Source organism: Homarus americanus, unplaced genomic scaffold, assembly GCF_018991925.1.
Source record: "Homarus americanus isolate GMGI-L3 unplaced genomic scaffold, GMGI_Hamer_2.0 scaffold20888, whole genome shotgun sequence".
Taxonomy (NCBI): Eukaryota; Metazoa; Arthropoda; class Malacostraca; order Decapoda; family Nephropidae; genus Homarus; species Homarus americanus.
This window is the reverse complement of record NW_024730425.1, coordinates 33,354-47,285: the sequence shown is the minus strand read 5'-3', so window position 1 is coordinate 47,285 and position 13,932 is coordinate 33,354. Positions and strand designations below refer to the sequence as shown.

The 13,932-nt window shown below is 40.5% G+C and overlaps 1 protein-coding gene across 1 annotated transcript; it reads right to left on the bottom strand.

The window, feature by feature from the left end:
* Positions 1–2,111: 2,111 nt before the first annotated feature.
* On the bottom strand, positions 2,112–12,388 carry LOC121866980. The gene is made up of 7 exons (XM_042366730.1): positions 12,237–12,388; positions 9,759–9,975; positions 9,426–9,588; positions 9,048–9,192; positions 8,465–8,645; positions 5,851–5,948; positions 2,112–5,650 (listed from the first exon to the last, which is right to left on the bottom strand). Exons 2-7 carry the CDS (start codon positions 9,961–9,963, stop codon positions 4,988–4,990), a joined length of 1,455 nt encoding a protein of 484 aa, XP_042222664.1. The 5' UTR covers positions 9,964–9,975; positions 12,237–12,388; the 3' UTR covers positions 2,112–4,987.
* Positions 12,389–13,932: the final 1,544 nt, after the last annotated feature.

The following is a 13,932-nucleotide window of genomic DNA, read 5'->3' as shown; positions in this document are numbered from 1 at the left end:
CTATGGCTATGGCCTGGTACTTGACATTATTAGGGATCTGCCACGCTTTGCCAGAAACAGATAAATTGAACAGGGAATTTCCCCCCCCACTTTATGTAACTATGACAAAACCCATGACCCTTCAGGCTTTTACGCATTTAATGCATGAGTCATAAAGGCAAGCATGAACTACGCATGCTTCCCAGATGGGCGCTGTAAACGCTTTTGCACTTCACCTTGCACAGGATGTAAGGGGATGCCCAATAAACTAGCCCCCTTGGAGGCAATCTTAAAAAATAAAAATCTAAAGAAGGTGGGTGAAAAAGAAGCCTTAGGAAGAGGTGAGGGGGGCTTGTTCTCAGAAACAGACCGACGTTTGGGGCAGTGCCGGGAGTCAGCATTGTGCCGGCCACGACAATTGCAACACCTGGGTTCAACTACCAGGCCCACACCACGACAGGTAGGCATGTTCGCACACCACGACGTACTCGAGGGTCAAGAGGTCTGTGTGGGGTCGCAGTTTGTGTTGTGTCCACAGCCCCCGGCTGTGAGCGATGACTAGTGCGGAGTGCCCACCTTGTCCGGCGCCAACATCTTAACAGTCCAAGGTGATGGTTGAGGTGGCCGGTAACTATCGGACCACCACTGCCGGCCATACCCACCAAAACCTACCTCATTAATGAAATGAAAAAGTCGCCGCGTTACTTCACAACACTCGCATCTACAAATATAATACAACTTACTATTCAATTACCGATCAATATTATTTATTCTCGACGACATTATAATTATAGAGAGTAGAAAAATAGAGAAGTTGTTATAATCAGATCTTCATTAAGAGAAAGATGACGGATTTCCCTAGCTCACGCTGGCGTCTAGCAGCATATCCTAGCTTATTCCCAACCACGTTCTGTTTCTTCTACTATTGCAATACACATTATAAAACATTCTTATGATGAGTCCAAAAGCAGAATAATGTACGTTATTATAAAGTACTCACCAAAAGAAAGAAGACTGGAATTCTGCCGGTGTTCACCACGTCTTCCATGTTAGGTGTACACCGCTGTTTTTCTTACACGTAATATTACTTATCACTAATTATGTCATGTGCGTTTATAATCACTTGTTATTTACATTATATACAGTTGTGCTGCACCACACTATAGTAATGTCTTGGAGTATGATAGCCATCATAGCCTACTGCTCAAAGCAAGGTTGCCAGCACTAGACACTGAGACGTCTCTACCACACACGCACAACATTGATGGTAAATTGGAAATTGGGAGTTCGTCCACTCACACAGTTGGCAAAATTCTCCAAACGTTGCCATATAGCGATTTATGACTTTATTGGTATCCCTATTGGTTGTTGTTCAACTATGAGTGCGCGCCAATTTTTGAAAAGCGAGTGAAGATTTACTTAATAAGCAATATGATCCCGCCAGATTTGCCGTGGAAAAATACGTTTTGACCATTTATGAGCAAGATGTATCAGTCAACACTTGTTCAGCATATTCTTGTCATCTCACTTTTATTTTCTCATTTATCTGCAATAACAACTCTCCTTTTTTATTGCCATTCCCATTTTTTCTTTTGGCTTTCACATTCTATTCATTTCCTCCCTCCTGAGAAGTTTCGTTTAAAAATCCTGTGACACGCTTTCTTCTCCTTTCGTAGGTCCCTTTCCACTCATTTATCATTTTATTTATTCCCTTTCTAATACCTTAATTAATACTCCTTTCCTCACTCCTTGTTCGTCCTTTCATTTCTCCTTAATTACCACCGTTCTCACTTCTTGTTCTTCGTTATTATTTTTTCTTGTACCTACATTACAATACTGTACTTTGTTGCATTTCTAGAACAGAACAGTCTTCTTAAACTATCTCCCATTCCTTTTGCATTTATTTTTACTTTATCCCCAATTACACCATTTTTATCTTTATTATGTCATTCCATTTTTCAACATTCTCTTCCTTCTGAAAAAATCACTTGACTCTTTTTCGTCATTGTAAAAGAGGAATAACTAACACTTCTAAATATTATATCTATACACATTTTATTAGTTATATTCTTACAACATATGAGAGAATAAAAACAACAATGACAAAAATTTTTAAAATTTATTTACAATTATATACAGACCAAAAAAAAAAAGGAAAAAAAAAATATTCTCCAAATAAATATTGTAATTCACATCTTTGGTTGTCGGTGTTATGGTCATTAGCTGACTAGGTTAAGGTTAATTCATCTATAGTTTAAGTTAATTCATCTATAGTTTAAGTTAATTCATCTATAGTTTAAGTTAAATCATCTATAGTTTAAGTTAATTCATATATCGTTAAAGTTAATTCATCTATAGATAAAATGTCTATAGTTAAATTTACTTCATCTATAGTTAAAGTTACTTCATCTACAGCATATAGTTAAATTTACTTCATCTATAGTTAAAGTTACTTCATCTATAGTTAAAGTTACTTCATCTACAGAATATAGTTAAATTTACTTCATCTATAGTTAAAGTTACTTCATCTACATAATATAGTTAAATTTACTTCATCTATAGTTCAAGTTACTTCACCTATAATTAAAGTTACTGCATCTATAGTTAAAATTACTTCGTCTATAGTTAAAGTTAATTCATTTATAGTTGAGAGTACAGTAGTTAACAGGATGAGGTCAGTTTATTTAAGTTAACACACTATAATAGAGAAAAGAGAGAATGAGGTAACTAAGGTAAGTAACTCCTAGAGGGGTCAAGATTGAGGTAACTATATCTTTGTTGACAGTTAATGTAGATTCATGTTAGTTAATCTAGGTCTGGAGCTAATTTAAGTTGAGGTAAGTTAATCTAGGTTTAGTCAGGGGTTTAGTATAGGTTAGTTCATGTAGACTGACGGAGAGAATGAGAAATAAGGAGAAACACGAAAGAACATGAACTATATGTTAAGGAAAATGATAATACATGAAAAAACAAAACAATAAAATGGGAAATAAAGAGTTAAAACATAAGAGAGAACAGGAGATGTGACAGTGAGAATAACAAATGATGACTTAACCCACAGTACAGTACAATGACATCGGTTCTCATAGTCAAGGCATAATGCAGGTGTCATGTATATAATGCAGGTGTCATGTATATAATGCAGGTGTCACGTATATAATGCAGGTGTCACGTATATAAGAATGCAATTAATGGGTGAATTTCATGAATATTATTGCATTATTAAAAACATAATTACTAAATATTATTCTCTTTGTAGACGACAATAATCAGGTTAAAACTTAAATGTAAGTTTTTGGCGTGATTACATTACCAAGAAGTACAGTTCTGTTACCTTTTAGGGACATTTCTATTATATTTAGGTTAAGGCATCATCTTTGGGAACTTCTATACCAGTACTTTATACACACACACCTGTACATATAATTGTTGTTTCTTTAAAATTTGAACAACCCATTTCCATTAACAACTATTCTTTGCTTAAAAAATTGTCTAATTTATTGTAATTATTATACAAAAATAACAAAAGTCTTTTACAACTTTCAATAATTATGTCATGCTGGGGCATCGCAACGTGAGCCATATATGGTTTATAAAAATACGACTTTCATTCATAAAACAGTAACTACACACACACACACACACACTAAATATATAAAACACTACTGTACTGTACACTCTGTAGGCTCTCTAGTTATGTATGAGTCATTTACCTGTACTTGATGGAAGGAGAACGCCGTAAAACAAATATTTCGTTTGTTATTTTTGTCCTGAATAATCCTCCACGTGACCGGGATATAAAACATTCTAGTGAACATAGATTATCTGTTTGATACATTATACTGTACTGACAAATAAGTAAAAAATTACTATATTTTCTCCATTTCTTTAGTTTTATATATATATCTGTCTATATTTTGATTATTATATTTATTCTTTATATCTCTGTACACTATTTACAATGAATAGGAAGAATTAGCTGATATTTTAAAGACACTGAACTTACATCAGGAAAAATATTGGAACCTGGACAGACCGTTGATAGAGAAGACTATAATGTGTCACTACTTAAAAAGATAAGAAAAAAAGAATAATGTATACGCTATAATAAAACATTCTTTAACTGATTCTCTTTTAGGGTGTCAGGCTTCATTATATTTGGTTTCCAGTGACCACAACCTTAATAACAGTGTCGTGGAATATACCAGCAATGAATTAACGATACATTAACACACGAACACTTGTGGATGATCCGTTCTTGTTGTGTATGTTCACTTGTTTGTACTGTAGAAATCTGTCTAATGTTCACTGCTTATGGACGAATAGTATATCTGATGAACATATAGTATGCCTTTACAGTATAGTATATATACAGTACATTTTGTAAAATACAGTACTCTGATCAAAATATTAAACAGACTTTTAAAACTTATCTATAATATAGTTATGAAAACTATGTATTTACACTGGACGTCAATAGTTTGAGAGGTTTAAACACTGTCCATTCCGGATGCTAAACTGTAAGATGTTTCATCACAATCTTAGGGAATAACTGGTCCATGAACTGAACTGTATATACAATTCTATGGGATCACTCTTATTGGAAAAAAAGGCGTTTCGTTTGCCAACACTTATTATGTACTGATTCTTAGCAGTAATATCTTCACTTTCACAACACAGACGTCACAGAAATGTTGGTACAGTATTTAGTTTTTCTTATATCTTGAGGAAGAAGTACGATATAGTATTACATTAATAAGTATTATCACCAGTGAAAACCATCAGGCACCTGGACACATCACCACTCGCAAAAAACTGCCAGTCACTGACATTAATGTCAGGTGGTCTCACTTAATGCATCTTGGGAACCTTAGTCTAAGTTTTCTCATTTCTCTCGCCCTCTCACGAGTGTTCAACACGAAATCACTGGCTTACAGCATCACATTTTACTCGTCTTGAGAAAAAACTCTTAATTTATTTTCATATAAACTTGGACTCTTCCTTTAATCTAAAGTTCAGTAGTTAACTCACATCTTGGGCCTGGCATATGTAGCCTTACTTCAGCCTTACAACTGACTGCCGGGTGTATATTGGTGGTTGTGAGCTGAGCTCCGCGTTTAAGATTTTCAGCATTATCAACTGTATCATCCCTAAAGGGATCTCCAGCCAGCATCAGGCCCACCATGACGGGTTTTCTGATAATGTTAATATAAACATCTTCACCAGATAGAGCAGCATTGATTGTATCGTTCTCAAGGAGTCGAAGATCCCCACAAGATTTTTGGCTCTTGAGCTGGTTTGTTTTAGTTTCGTTTTTGGGTTCGAACATATCCTCTGAGATCTTATGGTTCTCATAGTTGTGTTCATGGCGAGTTACGTCTGGCAGGATGTGTTTATCGTTGTTGTTGGCTTCTAATAAACGTTCCATGTTCTTCAGGTTCATGATTTTCTCCGTTGTGGTTGGAGATGGTCGATGCTTGTCACTTAAGAATCTGTTGACGTGATTCATGTGTTTGGTAATATTGTTGTTAGTTTCATTGTGGATCTTGTCTCCTCTGAGCAGATCCTCGTTGTTGATATGGAAGTCAACCTCTAAGGAATGCTGAAGGTCGAAATCCTTTGTGAAATTTTCTTCTATGTGGTGATTCTCGATATCGTCCTCGAAAAGCACCTCGTCTTTGTTTTCGTCCTCGTCTTCCTCAAGGATTATGGGTGAAAGGCTCATGAGCGAAGTCGTCCTCGATCCCATCAGGCTGAGCGGGCCCCCGTCTGGAAAATAAAAGAGAATCAACACAAGAAACAGAAGTGAACAGTAAACGGGAAGCAGAAATTTTCTTCTATGTGGTAAGATCTTTCGTCCTCGAAAAGCACCTCGTCTTTGTTTTCGTCCTCGTCTTCCTCAAGGATTATGGGTGAAAGGCTCATGAGCGAAGTCGTCCTCGATCCCATCAGGCTGAGCGGGCCCCCGTCTGGAAAATAAAAGAGAATCAACACAAGAAACAGAAGTGAACAGTAACCGGGAAGCAGAAATTGTATTTCTGTAAGAAAATTTTTGCTCAATGCTGTTTGTGTATGTACAGTATCCATATTACTCTCTCTCTCTCTCTCTCTCTCTCTCTATATATATATATATATATATATATATATATATATATATATATATATATATATATATATATATATATATATATATATATATATATAATTTATGACTTGTGTAAATATTGTGATATTTACCGCTGTGATTGTAAATTTATCATAAAATTAATATCTACTAAAATATCAATACCAATTCAAATAAATAATTAATTGGGGAACTGGAAATGTGTTGTTGATAAAGCGGATGATGTTTTTATCTCCAATAGTTTCCACGATGACAGGAGCGCCTTCGTCGTGCACACAACCATAACACTACACTGCAGATGTTTCAGTATCAACACATACTCGCATCACAATAGTCTAGCTAAACTAAATAATTCACCTGATGTACTTGAAGTGCTAATAATAATAGTGAAACATTACCTCTTATATTCAATTCATTATGGAAGGTTTTTATAAATAACATTAACTAGGCAGCAAATGCATGTTTAATTGTATAAGTTAAAATGACAGTTAGCCATAAATACATTTCATAATTAGCTACAGGCAGAGTTGTATAGTTAAATGAAAAAAAGTGTTAAGAGTTTACAAACAAGAGGGAAGCTGGTTAAGTGAGTGTAAGATCACGTCAAGGATGTGTGCTGTAATGTTATAATGTTTTATATATGTCTCAGATAAATTGGTTAGTGGTGTGAAAGAAAGAGTGATGGAGGATGGAACAAGTTTAGTGAATAATAACACAGGCTGTAGACGGGAGGCGAGTGATAAGTATGAATGAATAAATTTCAATGAATGACGGAAAATGCGCGCGCGCGCGCGCGCGTGTGTGTGTGTGTGTGTGTGTGTGTGTGTGTGTGTGTGTGTGTGTGTGTGTTTCTCTTGCTCCCGGACACCCTGCGTTAAGCGGAAAAGGCTTGAAAAAGTTTTAGAAATAAAGAAAATAGTTACAGATATGAGTTCCGTTTCTTGTAAGTCCTTAAATTATCGACTTCACTCCTGAACCGTGTAGTGAGTCCTTCATGACTCAGGAAGATGACCTTAATAGTGTGTTAAATGTGTGTGTCGAGGTCAGGGTCTCACTCCCTCTTTTTTCTCTCTTTACATCTGTAAAATATAAAGAATCTATTGTAGTTCAGGGGTTCACTATTGTCTACAGTAAGTGTGGTTCAGGGGCACACTATTGTCTACAGTAAGTGTAGTTCAGGGGTTCACTATTGTCTACAGTAAGTGTAGTTCAGGGGTTCACTATTGTCTACAGTAAGTGTAGTTCAGGGGCACACTATTGTCTACAGTAAGTGTAGTTCAGGGGTACACTATTGTCTACAGTAAGTGTAGTTCAGGGGTACACTATTGTCTACAGTAAGTGTAGTTCAGGGGTACACTATTGTCTACAGTAAGTGTAGTTCAGGGGTACACTATTGTCTACAGTAAGTGTAGTTCAGGGGTACACTATTGTCTACAGTAAGTGTAGTTCAGGGGTACACTATTGTCTACAGTAAGTGTAGTTCAGGGGTACACTTGTCTACAGTAAGTGTAGTTCAGGGGTACACTAAAGTGTAGTTCAGGGGTACACTATTGTCTACAGTAAGTGTAGTTCAGGGGTACACTATTGTCTACAGTAAATGTAGTTCAGGGGTACACTATTGTCTACAGTAAATGTAGTTCAGGGGTACACTATTGTCTACAGTAAGTGTAGTTCAGGGGTACACTATTGTCTACAGTAAGTGTGCTGCAAAGTAATGCTTGCTCTGGAAGATATCCTTGTGGAGTGTTCTTACAGTAAGAGACCAGCTGGCCTAACTTTTATGAAAGTGAAAATGGGTCCCATAGGCATGACTGCCCGTTAGGGACAGTGTGGATACAGTACATTGTATACCAAGCCTTCGGTACACAAGGAGGCAACATGGCTAGTACTGCACTTGACCGCATTCAGTGTATCCAGTCGGCCTTTTATACCGATAGGTAAAAAAAAAGTTTTCTTGAGCCACTTACCTAAGGTATAACTTTTATTCGGTTCTGAGAAACTGTGTTTCATTTTATTTATACCTGTGCGGTTGTTAAAGAAGTCACCTTATCTCTTCATGTAACGGAGGACCGATCTTAACAGTCTGTTATGGTTTATGATAAGACATTAAGAAGTCCTGGATCACGGTGGATGTCTCTGGACGTATTTTCAAGAACCTTACGTCCTGCATCACGAGGGTCATGAGTGACATACTAAAACTATCTCTGTTAGGGAGTCAGGTCTTGTAGAGTTTGCTGGATGTCCCTGTGAACGACTTGGGGGGAATCTTACTTATTTACATACTTCTACGTCCTTTAGGTCACGAGGGGCGTACTTAGAGCATCTTGAACCTTTACTGCAAGAGACTACAAAGTTTCTTACCACTGTATGACGAGTAGAGTCCTTCAGGATCTTGGTGGAGGTCCCCGGATGAATTCTGGAGCTGCGAGGAGGTTTGGGCTCCCTGGGTCACAAGCCGGCAGCGCTGGGCCTGTGCCTGACGCCGTGTCTGGTAGAGTGTGCCGCCAGTAGACACAGGCTGTAACGATGGTGCCTCCCCGTTCTGTTGTAATGTTACCAGAAGGTGAGTGTGTTGTATAGAAAAGTTCTCCCAAGAATAACAATGAAAAATGCTTTAGTACATTATACAGTTTTCCTACAGGTGAAAAAAAATGAAATAAAACATTTCTCAATTATTTAATAAGATTAAAAGAAGTTCATAAAACAAATTCATCAACCTTAAGAAGCTGGTAAGGAAAACTAAAGTGAGTTTCCCAATCAATTATTAAACAATTAAAATTTTTGCAATAAATTCCTCCAAAGAAAAATTATCAGAGTGAATTTTGCCCATTAATGAAAGAGAGAGAGAGAGAGAGAGAGAGAGAGAGAGAGAGAGAGAGAGAGAGTCACCATACGATAAGAAAGAAAGAAAGAAAGAAAGAAACGACAGTACTGTACCACATACCCTGGCAGCCTTCTGTCTCTTGTACCTGGCCAGGACTCGGGTCGCCCAGGACATGAGCCTCCGCCAGTCCCCGGGTACTGTCACAATGTGTTCCTCCCGACGGTTCAGCAGCGTCAGCACCCTCGACAGGTCGCGCACCACCGCCCTGTAAGAGGTCATTAAGGGTTACTAAAAGAAGCCTTATTGGTTGAGAGATGATTAGTTATTTATACTCATAGAAGGGGGTCAGGGGTCAGAGGTCATGAAGGAATAGCCTGATGCAGGATATTAATTACTACCTGGCTGGAGGTCAAAGTCAACACATTGCTGGAATATAGGGAGGGTATATTCATTCTCTCTCTCTCTCTCTCACACACACACACACACACACACGCTCACCTATAAGCCTTAGCCTTAGTATCGGTAGGAGAGTCAGGTCCACGCAGTGTTCTGAAGCGGTTCCTGGTGTGTGTGAGCATCTCCAGGAAGTTGGTGGCCTCTCCCCGCAGTGTCGCCAGCTGACCGAGGAACTCTGCTCGCTCCTCCTCCGCCACCGACACTTCTGTAAGTACCATGGGCGGGGGGGGTCAGTAAAGGCGGGTGATAATAGATAGATAGATAGATAGAGAGCGAGAGATGGAGATAGGGAGAGACAGACAGAGAGATATCTATCTATACAGTACTCGTATACTATAATAATCTATCTACCTGTATATCTATCAGTCTACGCACCTGTAGTGTTTGGTCTCTTATCCCGCCAGAGTCTGGGGAGGGGGTTGTGGTGTTGGTGGTGGTGGTGAGGGGGGTGGTCCGGGGGAGGCTTGGTGCGTCTGCGCATGTACAGTAGTGCACCTATCATCACGCCCACACACACAGCCCCGCCCACTGCTGCACCCGCGATGATGCTCAGCTCACGCCCAGACACAAGCGCCAGCATACTACGCTCTGTGGGCGTGAATAGAGGGCGGGTTAAGATGGAGAGGAAGGAAAGGGGTGGGAGGGAAGGAGGGAAGTGGGAGGAAAGGAGTGGGTAAGAAAGAACAAAATTTGATTGATAGGTAAACTTAATCTATAGTAATTATTATTATTATTATTATTATTATTATTATTATTATTATTATTATTATTGTTATTGTTATTATTATTATTATTATTATTTATTATTATTATTATTATTATTATTATATTATTATTATAGATATTTTACAAAGAATCGGATCTTAAAAAAATTTCATCTTCACACATTACCAAACACACCTGTACACACACCTGTACACACAGTCACCTGTACACACTACACACTACACCTGTACACACTACACACCCACCTACAGACACACACACTACACACACACCGTACAGACACACTGCACACCCGTACAGACACACTACACACACCCACCCGTACAGACACACACACTACACACCCACCTGTACAGTACAGCCACACTACACACCCACCCACAGACACACTACACACTACACACCCACCACAGTACAGACACCTACACACCCACCCGTACAGACACACTACACACCCACCAGACACACTACACAACCCCACCTGTACAGACACACTACACACCCACCTGTACAGACACACTACACACCCACCTGTACAGACACACTACACACCCACCTGTACAGACACACTCTACACACCCACCTGTACAGACACCCACCTGTACAGTACACACACACTACACACACACACACACCACCACCCACCAGTACAGACACACCACACACCCACCTACAGACACACTACACACCCACCCGTACACACACCCACTGTACAGACACACCCACCTGTACAGACACACTACACACCCACCTGTACAGACACACACACACCCACCTGTACAGACACACTACACACCCACCTGTACAGACACACACACACCCACCTGTACAGACACACACTACACACCCACCTGTACAGACACACTACACACCCACCTGTACAGACACACTACCACCCATGTACAGACACACACTACACACCACCTGTACAGACACACTACACACACCTACACACCCACCTGACACACTACACCCCCTGTACAGACACACACACACCCACCCCCACACAGACACACACCACACACCCACCTGTACAGACACACTACACACCCACCCTGACACACACACACACACAGACACACCCACCCACCTGTACAGACACCCACACCCACCTGTACAGACACACTACACACCCACCTGTACAGACACACTACACACCCACCTGTACAGACACACTACACACCCACCTGTACAGACACACTACACACCCACCGTACAGACACACAGCACACACTACACACCCACCTGTACAGTACACACACTACACACACCCACCTGTACAGACACACTCACACACCCACCTGTACAGACACACTCACACACCCACCCGTACAGACACACTACACACCCACCTGTACAGACACACACACACCCACCTGTACAGACACACTACACACCCACCCGTACACATACACACACACTACACACCCACCTGTACACACACACACACCCACCTGTACAGACACACTCACACACCCACCTGCACAGACACACACACACCCACCTGTACACACACACCACACACCCACCTGTACAGACACACCACACACCCACCTGTACAGACCACACACACACACCACCCACCCACACACACACACCACACACACCCACCACACACCACACACACACTACACACCCACCTGTACAGACACACTACACACCCACCCCTACACACACACTACACACCCACACCTGTACCACACTACACACCCACCCACAGCACACCACACACCCACACACCCACCACAGACACACACACACACCCACCTGTACAGACACACTACACACCCACCTGTCCACAGACACACTACACACCCACCTACACAGACACACACACACACACCCACCCACACACACACACACACACCCACCCACTACAGACACACACACACCCACCTACACAGACACACCACACACCCACCTGTACCACACAGACACACTACACACCCACCGTACTACACACTACCTACACACACCACCACGTCCACGTACAGACACACTACACACCTACCCTGTACAGACACACACTACACACCCACCTGTACAGACACACCACACACCAGTACAGACACACTACACACCCACCCGTACAGACATACACCCACACACCACAGACACACACACAGTACAGACGGGCCCATGAGAGGTGAATGAGGAGGCCAGGAGGTTGAGTGGCCGGGGGACAAGCAGAACGGCAGAGTCGGGTGGCAGACATGATCACGTAGAGACACTTGACGCACTCTGCTGTCTCCAGGTCACACCGCAGACAATCAGGTTACACGTGGCTGTGGGGAGTGGTAGAGTTAGGGTGGGAGGGAGATGGGGAAGATGGGGGAGAGGGGTTGTGTGGGGAGAGGGTGTTGGGGAGAGGGATGTGGGTGAGGGAGGTGGGGGAGAAGGAAGGTGTTGGGGAGAGGGAGGTGTGGTGGAGAGAGGGGATGTGTGGGGGGAGAGGGGATGTGTGGGGGAGTGGGGATGTGTGGGGGAGAGGGGATGTGTGGGGTAGGGGTAGGTGTGAGGGAGGGAGGGAGGGAGGGAACGTGGGGGTAAGAGCGGGTGTAATAAATGAAGTTTAAGGAAAGGTCTTAACACTATGAACCGGTGCATAACGAAAACAAAACACTTTAATCTTCAACACTAGACACAGACATACTGTATAAACTAATAATCAAAAAGTATAAATATAACTCAGAATAAAAATGGAAAATAAAGTTGCCGAACACAATTAGTATGCAGTTAGAAAAAATACTCAAAATGTCAAAACATAACTGAAAATCAAATAAACAATAAAAAATATATTCACTAAACACAATTTCCAAAATCAGAAAAGACTAAAATAAACTTGGAAGAAATAGGAATAAACATGAAGAAATACTTTGTTCTAAATACACTTTTCAAATATGTATATATTTTTTTTAAGTACCGTATCAACTTTGCTTTGGGTTCTCAAAGACCGCTTCTGGTGAGGGGTGTAATCTTATCTCTCTAGAGCCTCAGATCAATACGAATATACAGTACCGTATATCTCCAGGTCGTATGAGAAAGAATGAAATGTTTATATCCGGGTTGTAAGAGAAAGAATGAAATGTTTATATCTACGTCGTAAGAAAAATAATTAAGGAATTTCAAACTTTCCATTTTATTGTTTGAAGTGCTTGATCGTGAGTCACTTTCACCAGCAGCTCACGAGGAAATAAAGTATGCATATCTCTTCCTGTCTCTCTCTCTTTTTATCTGTCAGTTTACTCATCTCCTCGCTATCTATATAAATCTTTCTACCCCTCTAACTATCTATCTATCTACATATCTCCTTCCCTTCCGTTCCCTCTCTCTTCCTATCAGGCAAGTTATGTCAGGCAAGTTATGTCAACAGGAACTCAAAGCAATTATACAGTTCACACTCTCGCCTTCATCAGATACAATTTTGCCTCCTTTAGTTCCGCAGCCGACGGTACGACTCTGTTTACCTCCTCAATTACACCAAGACGCGGAGAGAGTAGCAGGAAATGGCATAATGGTAAGAAAATTAAACTATTATAGCGAGAAATTGTACAGCGAGTGTTGATGATGTCGAACAGAAAACGGGGCGGGAAGAAGCAAGATGATAGAAATGAACATTGGAATGAAAAAGGAAATGAGAAAATGTGAAAGAAAATAATGTTAATTGCAAAATAAATATTCGTAAATTATAGTGTAGGTATAAAATAAAAAAATTGGAGTAGAAATTAAGAAAATCTGGTAGAGACAAATGAGAAAATAAGGAAACAGGGTAGAAGATGGGGAGAAACTTAAAATAATGATGTAGGGAATCACAATGTGTTGT